This window comes from Mesoplodon bidens (genome assembly GCF_964165515.1).
Source record: "Mesoplodon bidens genome assembly, chromosome: 3".
Lineage (NCBI taxonomy): Eukaryota > Metazoa > Chordata > Mammalia > Artiodactyla > Ziphiidae > Mesoplodon > Mesoplodon bidens.
In genome coordinates this window covers 19,434,345-19,454,136 of record NC_138178.1, presented here as the reverse complement: position 1 = coordinate 19,454,136, position 19,792 = coordinate 19,434,345, and the positions used below count along the sequence as shown (strand labels likewise).

Below are 19,792 nucleotides of genomic sequence, written 5' to 3'. Positions count from 1 at the left end.
GTGGTTTATGTCAAAGAATGTTTTTCCTATGTTTTCCTTTAAGAGTTTTGAAGATATGATGTTAATGAATAAGCATCATGCATAACATTATGTAGCATTTAGTGTTATTTATGTTTTTAACCAAAGTTATATAGGTTATACAGACACATATATGCTTATATGTACAGGAACTGTCTGGAGGAATATTCAGAAAACTGCTAGGACTTGACTCTTGAAGGAAAGCATGAGTATTTAGAGTAGGAAGGAAGCATGTTTTAACATATACCCTTTTATACTATTTGACTTTCTTTTTTTAAACCATATTTTAAAAAAAGTTAAGAGGTCCCATTTGTAGTTATACTCAGGGTTTTAAACCTTCATTGTAAATTGCTTACCAGATTTTTTTTTTTTTTTTGGCTGCCTTGGGTCTTTGTTGCTGCATGTGGGCTTTCTCTAGTTGCGGCGAGCGGGAGCTACTCTTCATTGCAGTGCACGGGCCTCTCATTTTGGTGGCTTCTCTTGTTGCGGAGCACGGGCTCTAGGCGGGGACTTCAGTAGTTGTGGCTCACGGGCTCTAGAGTGCAGGCTCAGTAGTTGTGGTGCACAGGCTTAGTTGCCCCGTGCAACGTGGGATTCTCCCGGACCAGGGATAGAACCCATGTCTCCTGCATTGGCTGGCAGGTTCTTAACCACTGCGCCACCAGGGAAGTCCTCCATTTACCAGATCTTTAAGAGCCTTTGGGTCCTTCAGCAGACTGGATCTTTCACTGCCAACCTTGAATAGTAATTATTTTGCTTCCATCAATAATTTTCAAAGCATTGAGAGTCAATTGTCAATATGGCACAGAATTCCATTTTGCTGGCATAATCAGAGATTAAATCTTCCTCAATGAAGATGTGATGGAGAGATGTAGTTACATTGATGTGTAATATCAGACTCTAAATGAGAAAAGGTCTGATGTGGCACATTTTCAGAACAGATTCATTTTTAATATCGCCCTTCCTACAGAGCCCTTAATGATTTGGGCCTTTAATTATCTCACTGAAGAATTCATGTTGATTCAGGATCACCCATAACCTTTGATTTTTTTGAGTCTACACTCAGAAAAAAAATATTGCCCAGTCTGCTTTGACAAAGAGCCTTTCAACACAATGCTGCCTGTCTTGTGCCCCCAGAATTGTATGCCAGAAATGTTTACATCTGTTCTCTCCCTACTGGGTTTTACGTTTGCAGTAAAGATGCTGTTTAATTGTGAGTTTAATATATGATATGGAACCTTTGTGAATTTATGATCTTCTAACTTTGTTGTAAGGTGAAATGGTTGATGGATGACCAGGACTGGCACCTCAATCCCAGCAGAATTACATTTTCTCATGATCACATCACTAAACTAAACCGAAGGCCTCTGTGTGTGTACAGCATAGGAGTGTCCAAACCAAAGGGCTTAGGCATCAGGCTAGAACAGGAGGCAACATTTGCCACAGTGCAAACAAGAGAGCAAGCAGTTGACTGAAATAAAGACCACTTCTCTCAATTCTGGAGATAAATAAAAAAGAGGGGAACACTGAAGTTCACAGCTGCTGAGGGTTGCAGTAGCTGGGAAGCGTGGCTTTCCCACTGAAGAACTGTGTGGCTGTAACAGGCTATGCTTCTCTGCCAGTTACCCTTATGTTCTTCCCTGACAGCATCTCAGGGACATCTCAGCTTGTAAGCCCAAGAATGGTGTGTTTCACTTCTTGTGATTTTGAGACTTTTGTGACTTGGAGCATGGCTGTAAATACATTTGATTTTTTTTTTTTTTTTTTTTTTTTTTGCGGTACACGGGCCTCTCACTGCTGTGACCTCTCCCGTTGCGGAGCACAGGCTCCGGACGCGCAGGCTCAGCGGCCATGGCTCACGGGCCCAGCCGCTCCACGGCATGTGGGATCTTCCCGGCTCGGGGCACGAACCCGTGTCCCCTGCATTGGCAGGCAGACTCTCAACCACTGCGCCACCAGGGAAGCCCAATACATTTGATTAATGACCTATATCTATGCAGGTCTCTGGTCTGTTCAAATTGGTTGAAAACAAATCATCCCTGCTCCCCAGAAGTGGACATGATGAAAACCAGCCGGGGATTAAGATGAATGAAATATTATTTCGATCCAGGCTCTGCTCAGAAAGTATTTTCATGTTCTAATTTTGTTCTGTCAGTTTAGATGATACCGTTGTGACATGTGTCCTCCTGTTTTCCAGAGTAGCCTTTCAGGGGCTGTTTAGTTCTTTCCAGGCCTGACATCCCTCCTGGCCACCAGGTGGTTGAGTGGCCTGTGGCTCAGTTGGCAAAGCTCCATTTGGTATGAATGCCTCAGTCATAGTGTAAGGGCATCTGGCCACACAAGTCTGCTTTCATCCTTAAAGAAGCAGTAATTGATTGAAACAAGAAAAAATGCAAACCAATTGCTAATTACTAACCTCTGTTTAGCTTCTCAAAGATGGATCATGGAGAGAAAGATTTAAAAACTTACAAGCAACTCAGTAGAATTCCATGCCCTAATATTACAGTTACAGTATTGACAGTTTTTCCCTGCCATGTTTGGGTAGAAAACTCATCCAGAATCCCTGAGATCTGCAAGTCAGTGAGGTGGTGTAGATCCTTCAAGGGCCTAGAATTCCTTTAATTTCCAAACCGCTTACAGCTTTAACTTATCCTCAGACGTCTGTGCAATGAGTTATATTCTTTCAGACTTTTTAGAAGGCTGTTTATGCTCCTGAGAAAGGAAATACTGAGTTCCCTTCTCAGCCGTCTTATATAAGCCTTTAGAAGAGGGAGATTAATGTCCCACCATTGCCTTCCTGCTTCCTACAACTTGGATTAAACTGAAAAGAAGAGAGATTATGACCACCCTATGGGGTGACTATATTTTTTCACGGAGGAGGTTTCCATAGCAACCAGCTTTCATAACTCACTCAATTTTCTTCCCCTCCCTGCTCCCTCCCTTTTCAAACGGAGCTTAATCTCTGTTAGTTGGTTAAATAGACTCATTAACTAAACAAAGTATACTGTTTAATAACAACCTATTTCTCCTCATGGCAGTTTGACAGCCTGCTTCATAAAGAGGCTTCATTTCTTTCTCACCCCTCATGTAAAATTTAAAGTACTGTTGAACAGGAAACTCAGTTAAAAGCATAGATAAACTGGTTTTCTCACAAAAGTGTAGATATTAGGAATTGGTTTGAGCTGAGCCTACTATTTATAAAAGTCTTTATATTCAGTTTCTCATTAAATGGAAAACAAAATGAGGTTTAGATTATGTCTTTTTTTTTTACAATAAATATGTAGTTTGATCCTGTCTCTGTTTATTTTTTTTAATTTTTAAAATATTTATTTGGCTGCTCTGGTTCTTAGTTGCAGCACTCAGGAACTTTTAGTTGTGGCATGTGTGCTCTTAGTTGCGGCATCTGGGATCTAGTTCCCTGACGAGGGATCGAACCCAGGCCCCCTGCATTGGGAGCATGGAGTCTTAACCACTGGACCACTAGGGAAGTCCCTAGATTTTGTTTTTTTGTTTTTTTTTTTTTTGCTGTACGCGGGCCTCTCACTGTTGTGGCCTCTCCCGTTGCGGAGCACAGTCTCCGGACGCGCAGGCTCAGCGGCCATGGCTCACAGGCCCAGCCGCTCTGCAGCATGTGGGATCCTCCCGGACCGGGGCACAAACCCGTGTCCCCTGCATCGGCAAGCGGATTCTCAACCACTGCGCCACCAGGGAAGCCCGATTTTGTCATTTTTATGGTTCATTCTGATTCCGGGGTTCACAATTTCATCGAAAGATTAAAAGTAAACAAGACATTAACACACAGAGAGTGGTCCAATGTTCAGGGATCATGGATGCTGAGAGATATTTATATTGGTTTATGATTTGGTCTTGACAGTAGCACTGACCCATAATCTATGCACCGAGGACTGGTCGGTTTTCCCTGATGTCCATTTGGACCTGTCAGCTTCACTCAAACATTGCCATGACCATATGTCACATGACTACAGACGACGAGAGTCATGGAGAACTGGCCGAAAAATTGATGAGCTCCCATGTGTTGAGCACTTACCGTGCCAGCCACTGTTCCACGCACTGTTTGTGCCCTGACTCCTTTAATATTTCAGTGCTGATTGCTGAAGGCAACTCAAGTTGCAGCTCCCGCCCGTAAGAGGTCCCCCCACACGTGTATGGCTGAAAACCTCATTCCTGAAACAACACAGAGGGTGTCAGGAAACTTCCTTTTCCTTGCCCCCAGATTCTTGAAACCTGTCTTCAGAGTGATGCGTGAAACTGACAAAGGGCCAGCGTGGGTAAGGGCCTTCCAGAAATTGGGCTGATGCATGAACTAGGTGTTGGAAGCAGAGAAGTTGAGCAGATGGGAAGGTGGTAAGCAACAGTGTGAATGGGCATCTGTGGATGGGGATGGAAAGGCTCTGGACAGAGAGGTTAAATATTTGGCATGGGGCTCAGTTTCTTTCTATTTTAATCTACAATATTAACTTCTGTGAGTAAACTGAAGAGGAGGAGAGGGAAGCCTTCCATAACCAAACCAACATTTACATCCTGTAAGTGTCAATTTTTAGATTGTCAGAAACATTGAAGGAAAGTGACGCCCACTCCCCTTAGCTGTGGGGCCCTCCCACCCCTGGCTTTCCTGTCTAGCTCACTTTGGCCCCTAGACTGACACAGTTTGGTAGTGTCACCTTTGACTCCAGACAGAGATGAGACAGACCTGGCAGCTCCTATTTTGCTTGTTTTTTTGTTTTTGTTTTTGTTTTTTTAAGGTGAAGTGATTTAAACCAAATGGTTGAACTCTTTTCCTCCGTCATAGGGGCCATATTAGCAAAGCACCTGTTTGATTTCCCGTGTTGGTACTTTTATTTCCCCTTCACAGCTATTTCTGTATTTTGATACAGCTGTTCATTTCAGCTACAAAACCAGCCCCTTCAATGATCAGGTAGTAAAGTGTGGCCTGTTTCTTGCTGGTTAGAATAGAGGCTATTAGCACATAGTGATTTATGTAATATGTGATACTGATGCAAGACTAGTAAGGCTCAGAGTAGAGAGTTCAGAAAATAGACATTCCCCCCACCCAATTACAAACATATTTGTGTATAAGCATACACACACAGACGCACACACACACACACGCACACATGCGCACACACAGTTTGGTATATGTTAAAGAAAATATTTCAGACCAGTGGGGAAGGTAGATTATTTAATAAATAGCGCTAGTAATTTAGGAAAAAATAGATCTCTGCCTTATTTCTTTATATAAATATAAAATCAATTCTAGTGGTCCCAAAGATATAATTATAAATAATGAAATAATAAAACACTAATATCATACTACTTTTTCAGTCTTTCTACACTTGACCTAAAACTCAGAAGCCATAAAGAATAATATTAATAACTTTGGGACTACATGAAAATAAAAATAAAACTTCTTTATGGCTAAAAACAGTTTTTTAAAAAAGGGAAACAGGAAAAAATATTTGCAAAACACCTAAGTGACCAAGCTTTAATTTTTGTATTCATTAGAGTGCAAAGCAACAGGAAAATACAAGCCATTTAAATAGGAAAATGGGCAAGGGACAGAAATAGCAGTTCCAGGAGGAGAAATTCATTCATTCTCTCGATACATATGAACTGAACATCGTCTGCTGGTGTAGGTGCTGGGAATTAGCAGTGCTCGTGGCAGATAATCATCCTGCCCTAAGGAGCTTACATTATAGTGGGGCTAACAGAAAATAAACAGAACATAAATACATTAACAAGAAAATAGCTCACTGGTAAAGTATTATAGGGTAATATGACAGTGTATTAACCATGTGTTTTTGAAGTTTTGATACCTTGGGGCCTTGCTAACCCTGGAGGGTCTGCCTTTCTCAGCATTAGCCAGTTCCTAGAGATAGTGCACAGCTTACCTGTGATGACACCTTCTGTATGTAGACCAGCCAACCCACAGCCCACACCCTAACTGCCTCCTCTGTGGGGCTCTTACTCTCAGGAACAATACTCCTCTCACCCCTCATCCCCCAGGGCTAGACAAATTAAGACAGCCCCTACACCCTAGAAGTTGTTCAAACTAAAATTATCACTGAAATTATTCAAACTAGCCAATGCTAAACCCGCTTGCCCTACCTTGCCCATTCACTTCTGAAACTCCTATAATAATAGGTGATGTGTTTTCATCTTTATATATTTGTCTATAGTTATACAATTCCCATGTGTTATTTAATTTTTAAAAATATTTCAGAGAGTTTTCTTAAGTATTGGGATGGCTGAACTAAAGACGTGGCTCATATATTCCAGACTTTATTCTCTTCTCCATCCCCCCTTCCCCCCCAAATTTATTTGCCCTCATTAAAATGCCAGAGAGCTAATGTCTTCTATTTGAAAAAGAGAGAAGTTTTGTAATGATTGTGTGTTATTCAGGACTCATTCAGTTAACAACCCAATTCACAGTGGATTAAGCACAAAGTATTGCTTCAACACTAAAAGTCAGTGGGGGTAAAACTTGCTTCTTGACACAGCTGGATTTCAGTCCAAATCTGTTTCCATCATTTAGTTCTGTGTCCTCTTGGGTTCTTTATTTTTTCGGCAGTTTTTCCAGCTGACAGCCCTGGACTCACCTCCTCATCCTGTGGAAGGAGCTCTCCTTTTTCCTCAAAAGTTCCAGCAGAAGGCAGGGCAGGAACTCCCTTCAGGCGCCCTCTTGAATGCCCAAGCACTGGGGCAGAGCGCCCGCTGTGGTTTCCGTCAATATGGTGGCATCCCTGCTGGGACGAGGGTCCTGGCCTGAACTTGCCTGGCCTCTGCCAACCCTCTGTTCCCAGAGACAGACAAAACCCTTCCCCAGTCACTAAGATTCTATTTCCAACTGGGTGGGGTCCCTGACTTACCCAGCCTGGACCCCTTGAGGACTGACAACAGCCTGCATCCTGCCCCATCTCACTATCTCAGTCCCTTAGACACTGACATTTAGATGTTGGCTTCTGTATTAGTTCCTTGTTGCTGCTGTAACAAATTACCGTAAGTGGCTTAAAACAACACAGATGTATTATCTTACAGTTCTGGAGGTGAGAAGTCCAAAATGGGGGGGTCACCGGGCTAAAATCAAGGCATCAGCTGGGCTGCATTCCTCCTGGAGGCTCTAGGGGAGAATCTGTTTCCCTGCCTTTTCCAGCTCCTAGGGGCCACCTGCCCTCCTTGGTTCCCAGCCTCTTCCTCCACCTTCAAAGCCATCAGTATAACATCTTCCACTCTCTACCATTTATAGCTCCTTCCTTGGCTCTTTTTTTTTTAAAGAGAAATTTTATTATTATTATTTTTAATAAGTGTTCTTTTTTTACCGTGCCATGTAGCTTGTAGGATCTTAGTTCCCTGATTAGGGATTGAACCCAGACGCTCAACAGTGAAAGCATGGAGTCCTAACCACTGGACCACCAGGGAATCCCCTCTGGCTCTTTTAAGGATCCTTGTGATTACACTGGGCCCACCTGCATATTCCAGGCTCGTCTTCCCATCTCCAGATCCTTCATTTAACCACATCTGCAAAGTCCCTTTTGCCATGTAACTGGTCAGACTCATGGGCAGCAGGGATGAGGATGTGGACAGCTTTGGAGAGCCACTGTTCTGACTACCTCAACCTCCGTCCATCCTCAGGGCCTTCCTTCCTTTAGCTTCATCTCTGCCCATTCCCAGCTCCCTCCCCTCTCCTCCAGGGTCCTGTGGCCATGGCATTATGACAGTGACAATGGCATTGTTAATTATTGTAAGTAAAAGGTGATGTTTCACATCAGATAGTAGGGTCCATGCTTTACTTACCATGGAATGCCTTGTAGTTCACGCAGAAGGGCTTCCAGACCACTCGATGGACGCCCTTCTTGTTAGTTATGGCTATGTTTTGATTACCCCCAATTGAGGTACTGCAGTCCTGCCTGGCTCTAAAATTTCACGGTGTGCAATATAATCTGTGTAACAATGTAGTCAATTAAAAAAAATAAAGGAATATTTCATCTCTTTGGAAATTCTGCCATACTTTTGACTTATAAAAGAGACATGGAGCTTGAATATTTCCCAGATATTTTTCAATCATTGTCCTGGGGGTAGAAAAGCTTGAAAATCACTGCTTTAAAATTATCTCAGGAGTCTGAATGCCTGAAGAAATATCCATCCACTTAAGTTATATATTCATATTCATGTTCAGCAGTAATTGTCTTAATAGATGAAAATGTCATTCTCTACAAGCTGTCATTTACTGAGTCAATACTACTTGTAATTCTTGACGTTCTTCATTATATTTGGAAACATAAGAATCTTCTACTCAGTAGAACAAGTAGATCTAGTAATAAATTTCGAATTCTTGCTTTCATGGGAAAATGGGGCTTTCCAAGAAAGCAGCTCATGAAGCTCTGTCAATTGTATATAAATACACAGTTCAGGGTTAGAAATGGTTCCATCTTGGCAGTGTTAGTTAATATTCTAGGATATTTATCTGCCTGGATTTTTTTCAGAATGGATCAGAGTTCCCAGCTAAGCAGTTTGTTTGTGGTCACACGAATATTACTTTTCACTGAACTTAGAAAGGAAAAAAAATGATGCTGAACTCAACATAATTTGCAGTAAAAACAGGCTACCCTAGGGTAAATGTAAAGTACAACCCGAAGTAAGGGGTAAGGATAATACACCTATTCACACAGAATTTAGAGGAAATTATGGAATCAGATTTGGGTTAAATAGTCCTAAAATCTCTCAAAATGTTTTTACCTTTCATATGTCCTAGAACTGGAACTAGAATTTGGGATTCTCTAGGGACCAGGAAACGATTCTCTACTTTTTAACCTCCTGCTTGCTAATCTCTTGCTACAGGAAAGGCAGCAAAGATTAAGAATAGGAATGTAGGCTCAACTTCAGCAGTGTTGCTAAATTTTTTGAGAATGCAATGATACTTTTAAAAATCAAGGACAGGGCTTCGCTGGTGGCGCAGTGGTTGAGAGTCCGCCTGCCGATGCAGGGGACACGGGTTCGTGCCCTGGTCCGGGAAGGTCCCACATGCCGCGGAGCGGCTGGGCCTGTGAGCTATGGCCACTGAGCCTGCGCTTCCAGAGCCTGTGCTCCGCAACGGGAGAGGCCACAACAGTGAGGGGCCCGCGTACCGCAAAAAAAAAAAAAAAAAAAAAAAAATCAAGGACAGGGGAAAGACCAGACCCTCTACACAGGCACACTTTCTGCATTTCCACTGATGTTACTGAGCCTCTGGCTCTGGTCTGGGTTTTGGCCAGTCATCGTTTTGGCCAGGGTTTGGAGCAGAGGCAGCCATGTGGTGTGAAAGGTGGGTAGCTTTGCAGACAGTTCTGCAGGAAATGGATCTGGTCGTTTCCAAACCCACTAAATCTCACAAAACCCATTTGGATTATTTGGCACGAGTTGCTGGTTTGATAGGAAAGTTTGGATGGCCTTGGAATGGCTGTTCTTTTCTCATGGTATAACTTTGTAAATAGTACTCTATTGTCAGACTTGATACAGTTTTCAAGTGTGCCTCAATTGCAGAAACAATAGATACTTCTGAAATGTATCCACTGGAATTCTTAGATGTATGAAGTCACTGTGAACGCTGATTTAGTAATTCCTGAGCTCTTGCTCCTGGGGGAAAAGAGGCTTAGGTGCCTGTGAGCCTCTGGTCACATTTTCATGAACCCATCAATATGTAACCTTGGTTTCTGTGTGCTTCTGTTTAAAGAGACCTCATTTAATATGTAGTGTTGGTTCATTAACATTGAGCTCACAGCCAACAGCCCTACAACTCACGCTTGGACAAGCTTATCTAACACGTGTCTTTCCTTCATAAGGCACATCCCAGCCTTCTTGAGCTCAGAAACACTAGACAGCATTTCAGCACTATGCTTGGGCACCTTTTTCAACAGCAAAATCAGCAACAAAGATGTGAAAAGCGTGGCAGTAAAGCAACTGCAACAAAAGGATACTGGTTTACAGTCAGAGCTGAAACAAGAAGGCAGAGCTTTGCTCGGTTCAACCTTAGCTGGGAATGTGCAAGTTGGGACTTAAATTTTCTCCCTTCTGTTCATGTCCCCAAATGGCCACAGAAGTGCTGCAAGTATTGATTTTGGGGTCCCAAAGCCATTTTAGCAAGTAGGCAAATTCACAAATAAGAAATCCACAGATGATGAGGACTGACCGTGCTTGTATTTTAATTTTCTTTACTAAATATGTAAAGCACAAAAATGAGGTATTTTTCCCCAAATAGTGGCCAAAATCCAGACCAAAGCCAGAGGCTCAGTAACTCAGTGGAGATTCAGTACGTGCACCTGTGTCAAGGGTCTTTCATTTGTCCTTGATTTGAAGAAACATCATTGCACTCTCAAAATACTTGGAACACTGCTGAACTTGAACCCAAATTCCTTTTCTTAATCTCTGTTGCTTTACATTTAGCAACAAAGGAGTGAGCCAGGAGGTTAAAAGAGAATCATTTTCTGGTTCTTGGACATATAAAAGGTAGAATCTTTTTGAGAGATTTTAGGACTATTTAACCCAAATCTGATTCCATCACTTTCTCTAAATTCTGGGCGAATCCTCGTATTTTTCCAACAGCTGATTTGGGCTGTATTTTACATTGCCCCTAAGGTAGCTGTTTTTTGTTTTTTAGTAAATTATATTGAATTCAGTATCATTCCTGCCACCCCCCCCCCCGGTATGATTGAAATATACTGCTGTTTAAAAGGTGACATTTTCATTTTTTTAAATTACCTATAGCTTATTCTTTAGTTTCCAATGAACCTTCACTTCCAGTGGCTCATTCCCTGCAATTATAATCTAAAGCAATCTGCAAAAACAAAATGGAACAAAACGAAACACTGCAAAGATTACAAAGATTTTAATTGGTTAATTAATTGCAATTAATTATCATCATTTCCGTGGTTTTAAGTACACCCCTAAACAGACTTCAGAATTCTTCCAATCAGCTGGGCTGGGTCTGAGGAGGAGAACAGAGGGCTAGATTGCCTCTACTGTTCCAGGTCCATTTGTTCAAGGTAATGTGGTTTCTTAAAGTGACGTCTCTGTGATAAACATCTCAAAATGTTTCTTAAATATCCACCTTCCGATGAACTCCAGGTCATTTGCTAGTATTCACTGGAGGAGCCTGGTATAAATTTAGGCTGTTTTATTTTTCTCCAAACACATGGTGTAATACTCAGCTGCTCCTAGAAAGGAAATCTAGAGTTCTTTCCTGCTAGAGCAGATACATCCCAGGACTTAAGGGCTTATGATAGAAACTTCTTTCTCATTCATGTGATATCCAGTTGGGAGCCTGGCTGGGGCCCAGGGTTTCTCCTTCAGCTGTCCCTCAGACTCCCAAGTAGGCAAAGATTCTGCCATTGCTGGAGTTGCTGTTTTATATGCAGAAATGGCAGAAGGCTCCAAGGGTCCCGCTGGCAGGGCTCAGGACAGCCTCTGTGGAAGCCACCAGGCCCACGGGCTGTGGGAGTCAAGTCCTGCAGTGCTCTGGTCTCCTGGTGACTCAAGTCACTGTGAGGAAAGGTGCCTCCATAGCACCCACCTGGAAATGGCACATATTTAACTGCTTTCTCAAACAGCTGTCTTCCCTCCATTGCCCAGATACCTTGTAAGATAACTGAGTTCCATAGTATATGTATAGCTGATTCACTTTGTTATACAGCAGAAACTAACATACCATTGTAAAGCAAATATACCCCCAATAAAGATGTTTTTTAAAAAGTGAAATGCTGTCAAAAAGTAAACTCTCATATTTATTCAAAGGTATAAATTCCATAGATGAATCATCCAAGGTTTGATACTTGATTCATTCTTCTTGGTGAGCCAAAAATAGACCAGTATTGTTCTCTGACTTATTTCCTGGCTGTTTTGAAGAGTGTGTGTGTGTGTGTGTGTGTGTGTGTGTGTGTGTGTGTGTGTGTGTGTGTGTGTGTGTGTGTGTGTGTGAATGTGCGTGTAGATGTGTGTGGGATGAGGGATACAACTGCCCCTCCAATTAGTGATATTAATGAACTCTTATTGCCCAGGTATGCCCAGAGCTGTGCTCTATTCATCCTCCTTTTTAACCTTTTAAATATAATTTTAAGAAGCAGCTGCATTAGGGCAAGTTTTAAAAATAGAACATTATTTATATAAAGCCCCTTGCCGTTATCAGTAAATGCTATCAATGTAGCTGATTACAGTTAGCAGTCCCCCACCGCTGCTGGAATAGAAACATGAGTTAATTATACCAATTATAGTATTATCTTAGTTTTGTATGAAACACTGAGTGAAAATGGCTAGGGACAAATGAAAAATGTGGGTCCTCAGGCCCTGTAACCTGCCCTTGAAGTTTTGAGTTGAGACCTTTGTCCACATAGCCAGACTTCCCAAAAGATGTCACATTTTTGAGAGTCTCTTATTTTCTTTACCTAAGGTGATAACTCAAAAAGAAGAGAGATTTCCCCAGAAATGAGTCATCAAGAGTAGAAATTCAAGTGAAGTACATGTTCTGGATGATTGACAATTGACAAAATGACAGCTGGGAATACAATGGATTCTGTAAAACTTTGTGGGTAGGGGGCGGGGTAGGATGTGAAGTTTGTCAGATGATAAGCGTTGTTTGTATAATTCCTTTAAATATTTTATGGCATTCATTTTAATACATCTCCCGTGGAAGGTCTACTTTTAGTGTATATTTATAACATGAGTTAAATATCACTTACTTTTCTTCTAGTTCTAGTAACTTATTCCCTTGCAGTGGTGGTGTTGGTAGTAATATTGGTTCTAGAAGTGTGAAGTAAGACTTGGTGAAAACCGTTGGACATAATCAAAATTGAGAGGCACTGAGTATGCCGTCTCCTCTGTACCATCATTTGTGATCAGTGAGGATCAGGGACAAACTAGGGCTGCTGGCTTGTGCGCTGCTTAATTGGTGGTTTTTGACTATAGATTAGATTTCTTCATACTCAGGTCTTGACCCACCATCTGATCTTGAATTCAGTTTGGTGGATTGTAACTGGCTTTACAAAAAGAAAACAACAGAATAGAAAATGATAGTTACCATATGTAGGTAAGAATAAGAAAATATTGTTTTATGCAACTTCTGTTTCATTTACATGAACATGCGTGTGTTTATAACATAGGCTGGTTTAGGAAGACCAGTCTGGTCTTTGGCTGTGACTATGGCTGGCCATTTCCATTTGACAACTACCTCTGTTCAAGGTAAACGAAACCAGGAATGAAGGTCTTCGTTGTAACAAGGACTTAGGCCAGAATTCAGTTGTTCATTTCTCTTGCCAAAGGTTGAGACATACTTTCTTTTAGTCTCATCCAAACATGGTGTATGGTCTGTGCTGCTCTAAAAATAGCAATTTCTCTCTTAGCTGGAGTGCCTCCAGGATGAGAATGCTTTTATTAATTGAACAGTCAGATTAACCAAAAGTAGTGTTAACTAGAAACTCCTGATTTCATCAGTAGTCGAACATCTTTATGAGATGCATTGTAATACTTCAGCATCCTTATTTAGCAGTAAGTTATATGAAAATCATTTCATCTTTATCGATTTAGGAAATTACAGCATCGTCATTCTGAAATAAAGAACCACAGTGCAGCAATGTAGATATGGATATAGAAGATGGGAAACAGCTATTTTTCGTGCATTTTCTTATTTATTTTTGAATGCAAGCAAGTTTTGAGCACCTACTGTGCACTGTGTTTTGGGAACCCAAAGATGATGGCCTTGCCCCTTGGTCCAGAGGCAGAAACAGATGTGTAGATACACAACAGCCATTCAGGATGGTAAGTGCTAGAATAGAGAGAGGTGTTTATAAAATTATCTGGGATGTTAACAGAAGAAGGACTGACCATGTAGTTTGGGAAGACATTACCCATCACAAAATCTTGGAATTAAAATTTGATAGGCAAATAAGACTTCTCCAGTGGAGAAGTTTTAGAGGGGTGGGTCGGGGACAGCCAGACTCCAGAACACAGCCTGGTATTTGTTTTCTTTAGTCAGCACTTGATGTGTTCTGAGTATCAATTGCTTCATTCTCTTAAAAATTGAATTCAGAAAAAAAAATTGTAGTTATTCAGAGTACCAGTTAGGGGAGATCTGGTTGAGTAAGGTTTCACTGTAGCTTTAGTATATAAGAAAGCAGGATTATAATAACGTGTTTTGTTTTAATTCTGTTAACAGGTTTTTGGGTGGTTTTTGTTAGTTTGGTCGTTTTGGTTAGGGTAGAATTGGATCTGTATAATTCTGATAATGAGTTCTCCCTTACAAATCCAATTTGGCATCTTTTTTTAAGAATTGAAATATAGTTGATTTACAATATAGTGTTAGTTTCAGGTGTGATTCAGTTTTATATATATATATTTTTCACATTATTTTACATTATAGGTTATTACCAGATATTGAATATAGTTCCCTGTGCTATACAGTAAATCCTTGTTGCTTATCTATTTTACGTATAGTAGTTTGTATCTGTTCATTCCATACTCCTAATTTATCCCTCCCCTTCCCTCTTTGGTAACCGTAAGTTTGTTTACTATGTCTGTGAGTCTATTTCTGTTTTGTATATAGATTCATTCATATCATTTTTTAGATTCCACAAGTAAGTGATAGCATTGTAATATTTGTCTTTCTCTGCCTGACTTACTTCACTTAGTATGTTATTCTTTAGGCCCATCCATGTTGCTGCAAGTGGCACTATTTTATTCTTTTTTATGGCTGAGTAATATTCTGTTGTGTATGTGTGTGTGTGTGTGTGTGTATACATATATATGATAGATTTAAAAAGATATATATATCACATCTTCATCAACCAATCATATGTTGATGAGCACTTGGGTTGTTTCCATGTCTTGGCTATTCTAAATAGTGCTGCTACGAACATTGAAGTGCATGTATATTTTCAAATTGGGGTTTTCATCTTTTTGGAATATATGCCCAGGAGTGGGATTGCAGGATCATATAGTAACTCTACTTCTAGTTTTTTAAGGAACCTTCATACTGTTTTCCATAGTGGCTGTATCAATTTACATTCCTACGAGCAGTGTAGGAGGGTTCCCTTTTACCCACACCCTCTCCAGCATTTATTATGTGTAGACTTTTTGATGGTGGCCATTCTGACTGGTGTGAGGTGATACGTCGTGGTTTTGATTTACATTTCTCTAAAAATTAGTGATGTTGAGCTTCTTTTCATGTGCCTGTTGGCCATCTGTATGTCTTCTTTGGAGAAATGTCTATTTAGGTCTTCTGCCCATTTTTTTGATTGGGTTGTTTGTTTTTTGGTGTTGAGTTATATGAACTGTTTGTGTATTTTGGAAATTAAGCCCTTGTCGGTTGCATGATTTGCAAATATTTTCTCCCATTCCGTAGGTTGTCTTTTTATTTTGTGGATGTTTCCCTTTGCTCTGCAGGATTAGGCATCTTGTATCCTCTGCCCAACAAGAATTTAAGGTGTTTACTGGGACTTCCCTGGTGGTCCAGCAGTTAAGATTCTGCACTCCCAGTGCAGGCGGCCCGGGTTCGATCCCTTGTGAGGTAACTAGATCCCGCGTGTCGCAACTAAGACCCGGCACAGCCAAATAAATAAATAAAATAGTTTCTAAAAAATAAATAAAGTGTTTATTAAAAAGGGGACGAGAGATGGGTCATGGGTAGCAGAGAAAATGGCAAAGCCTTCAGAGGAAGACAGGAAGTGTTTGCTGGCATCTTACACAGCAGACACGAGATGGATAGGGAAGAGATGGCCAGATGCGGGAATTCCAGAACACAGAGGACAAAGGTCAATACCGTTTATTCAAAATTATGGTTTCCTGCGTCTAACCTCTCATGGATTCCCCGTTCTTCGAGTCTAATGGGCACAGGTAAGTGTTCTAAGGAAGCAAGGCATTTCAGAAAGCACAGGGGTTCTTGCAGACCTGCCTTCCAAGTCCAGATCTGGAGCTTCTTTGGGCCTGCTTCCTTAGCTGTAAAATCAGCCACGAAAAGGCTCTCTTCATGCCATTTCTTATGAGGATTCCTAAGGATTTATGTCTGCTTAGCAGGTAGTCTGAGGCATAGGAGATGCTCTGTAAACCCGCATCTCTCACCCCATATATGATCCTATGTTAGTCTTTGACTGGGAATTACAAGGTGACATGGTCACTGCAATGGTTGGGCATGCACTGTAGTTAGTTTAGCCTGTTCTCTGTAAAATTCAGATTAGGTCTGTACAAGAGAGGCAATTTCAGTGTAGCACAAATAGTTAAGTCCCTCTAACTGTGGTTTTAATAACCCACCCAAAGTTCCACATCTGTGAAGTCTGCAGGCTGCCACCTGTGATGCAAGCTGGCAGTGCTCCCCCAGTGTGAGCCTGGAGGTTCTTCAAGTCCCAGGGCTGTGTGGATGCGTTTACACGCTCTGTTGCTGTTGTTGATACTGACTTTGGGAGGTGCTGGTGGTAGGGAAGTGAGGCGTAGGACGAAGCAATTTAACTCAATCTGGCCGTCAGAAAAGCATAAGAAGGATGAGAGATACTCTGTATGTTTACTTCCCTTCTCTTCTGCCTGATTCCTGATCCCAGTTGGATGTCAACTTAGAATAATAAAACTATGATCAAGGCAGCATAAGTGCAGTCAGCCTTGTGTTAAACTCTGTCATACACTTTTTTTTTTTTTTTTTTTTTTTGGCGGTACGCGGGCCTCTCACTGTCGTGGCCTCTCCCGTTGCGGAGCACAGGCTCCGGACGTGCAGGCTCAGCGGCCATGGCTCACAGGCCCAGCCGCTCCGCGGCATGTGGGATCCTCCCGGACCGGGGCACGAACCCGTGTCCCCTGCATCGGCAGGCGGACTCTCGACCACTGCACCACCAGGGAAGCCCTGTCATACACTTTTGTACCGTGTTTCTCTAAAGTCTTTAGATCACCTCAGCAAAAGGGTTGGTGATCTTTTCCTTTGCCTCTCATTTAAATTATTTGCGTGTCTCTATTTTCTTCAGTGGCACCGATTTCCTCCATCATTTTACAACTATTAACTCCCAAGACAGTATAATAAAAATAGCCTTGCAGGCAGATGGGCTGTTCATTCCTTCTTATTTTTGTAATATTGTGAGTCTACATCTGATTTGACTAATCTGGGATATTATTGGGTATTGAATATGGACATCTTGTATGATGCACTGGAGCTTACTTTAAATGACCCCGATTATATGTTAGGGTCTGGAGGTCCTCAGGTCACCCAGTAAGAAGCTGAGCTGGAATCCACACTCCATACTCCAAAGTTAATTTCCCCCCATCCCTCTCCATTCCTGTGGGAGTTTCTCAGGCAGTGTTAAATCCCCACACACAAATATTTGATTTTTTGGACATATGTGAGACAACTACATTCTATATACAACTACACACAGATGCACATTCCTTCAGAAAACCCTGTGTTGTAAAACGGAAGTGAGTTGGGTCTTGATGTCCAGTTGAGATGCTGATTGTGGGGAAGGCTGGTGAACTCCCTGGGGAGAAGTCCTTGGTTCATGGCTCGCGGATTCTGTGAAATTCTTAGATAGAATTCCTCACCACAGCAGCCCCCCTTAAGTCGTGAAGCAAATTGAACACCCACAGGCAGATGGTGAGTGACAGCTTGTGTCCTGAAATTAGTTCAAAATATCACAGTCCAAAAAATCTACTTTTTACTAGCTGAGGCCCTTTGAGGAAGTTACAGGGCTTCTGGGCAGAGGTTGCCACTCTGTAAAATTGGTGAGGGCCTGCCCAGCCTTACTCAACTGTTGTGAGAATGAAAAGACGTAACAGAAGCGCAAGTGCCTCGCAGTGTAGAATCGAACATCTGGGCCCTCAAGCGAGCAAATACTGATGGTCTCCTGTGTACGAGGCAGAATAAAACGACAGGTAAGGTCAGGTAGGAGTGGAAGCAGCAGAGACAGGTGCTTTGGGGCCTGAGATGTAATTCACTGACAGAGGTGTCTTAACTCGAGGGTTCTGCGGGGTGATGCTTAACTCACGGGTACCCCGCAGGTTTGAACTGAATGGCGATCCAAATCCAGGTCTGCATGTCCTTAAAAGAAATTTGAAAACCAGAAGGAAGGAGCCTGAGAGGCCTGAAGCCCAGAGGGTTCACGGGACACTGCTGAGATGGCTTCTGGAAGCGTGCCTGACCTTAGATGTGAACCTGTGGGCGAGGAGGTAAGGAGGAGGTACCACCTCTTAGCAGCGTCCCAGTTGGCGGCAAGGCCAGGAGAGGGACCCTGACTCTCTGGAGCTTGAGTTGTAGTGGGGGGAGGGCTCTTTGGGGCGGGTAGCCACCCAGCCCCGCCTCCCACCTCAGACCTTTCTCCCGGGTGAGTCACCCTGTCTGGGGGCGGTTGAGAACCTGATGGTGAGGCCCAGGGAAAGCCTCCACAGTGACATAAATGGAAAGTTTAAAAAAAAAAAGACATGGAGGGTTTGTAAAGATGGACTACATTGTGGCTGAGAAAATTCTTGGCTGAGAAAGTGTGGGGAGAGTGCTAAGGCCATTGTTGGAGGGTTTTTTTCTGGTTTGTTTTTTCTTAGTAAAGGGAGATGAGGGCTCAGAAGGGACCAGCTCTCGCCACCCCTGGGCCATTGTGGAAACGACCAGACAAACTAAAAAGAAGACTTTGCAATGCAGTTAAGAGTCAGTGGAGGGAAAGTGAAAATATGAGGCATAGAAAGAATTGACTGCATTCTTAAATATTATGGGGATAAAAATATCTAGCACGGAGGCCTCGAGCCCAAAGCTCAGAGTCTGCTAACTCAGAAACAGCAAGCATCTTCTTCAGTGGCTGTAGAATTGAGTGATCCCGTTTCCTCCCTGTAGCAGCGTCCATGAAAATACCTATTTACCCAATACCTTGGGGGAGGGCACTAGACGAATTTGTGATTCAATCAGCTTGAAAATATTTCTGTTGAGTTTTGCCACTTTGTTTAATTGAATTTAATTTTTAATTTTTTAGTAACTTGTAGGCTTTAGGCATAGCCAGCAGTTGGGACATTTTGAAGGAAAGGTTACTTTTGATAGGAAGCCAGTAGAAAAGGAATATAAGAAAGTGGACTAGATGCCCAGAATTTCTTGTTATAAGAACAGTTGACCATATTTACATAAAAAAATGTTTTTAATTGAAATTTAGTTGATTTACAATGTTGTGTCATATTTACATTTTTTGGAATTTGTTTTTGTTTTTAAGCTTGTCATACTTACACAGAGACCACTCAGGGCACCTCCAAAAAATAAAACAAAAGCACTGAGAGTCTGTCGAGAAGAATTAAGGGAAGCTCCTCTGACTGACTCAGGCATAAGATAAGAGCTGGCTGACACCGTGGTCTTTTCTGAGTCTGCTCATTAATTAATCATTTTGGGTACACAGATGATTTCTCCTCATTACCCAGTGGGAAAAAGAATGCTGTCTGATGGGTACTGCTCCCACAGTGGCTGGGATTGTCATTATTTTCTGGCTCTGTTCACGTGATCATTTGTGAAGCTAGCCAAACGGTCTTAGTAACTTCTTGCATTTGTTTCCCCATCCGTGAAACTATGAGCCCCTATTTCAGGGACATCAGTGGTTTTGGTTGTCTTTTTGAGGTATCATTCCAAATGCAAACACAGACACCTATATTATTTGGTTTAGTAAAACTTGGCACACCCAAAGTAATGCATTTTGAAAATTGCAAATGAAAATGTCAAAGGCAATGTCTGTTAAATTTTGAATTTGCATCAGCAGTACTTTGCATTTGTAGAGTCCTTTCATTTTCCCAATTA

The 19,792-nt window shown here is 41.9% G+C and overlaps 1 protein-coding gene across 6 annotated transcripts in view; it reads left to right on the top strand.

The window, feature by feature from the left end:
• The window catches only part of CAMK1D (calcium/calmodulin dependent protein kinase ID), a 423,988-nt gene that overhangs the window by 293,207 nt on the left and 110,989 nt on the right, over window positions 1-19,792 (top strand). For 3 of the 6 annotated variants that reach the window (XM_081229199.1, XM_081229200.1, XM_081229201.1), the window contains exon 4: window positions 18,031-18,198. The exons of 2 other annotated variants lie outside the window; for them this stretch is intronic. In XM_081229199.1, the coding sequence (XP_081085325.1) occupies window positions 18,031-18,198 (168 nt within the window). Of the gene's footprint in view, window positions 1-3,762; window positions 4,384-18,030; window positions 18,199-19,792 lie in introns of those variants that run through there. One more of the 6 variants, XM_081229203.1, reaches the window with a different exon arrangement.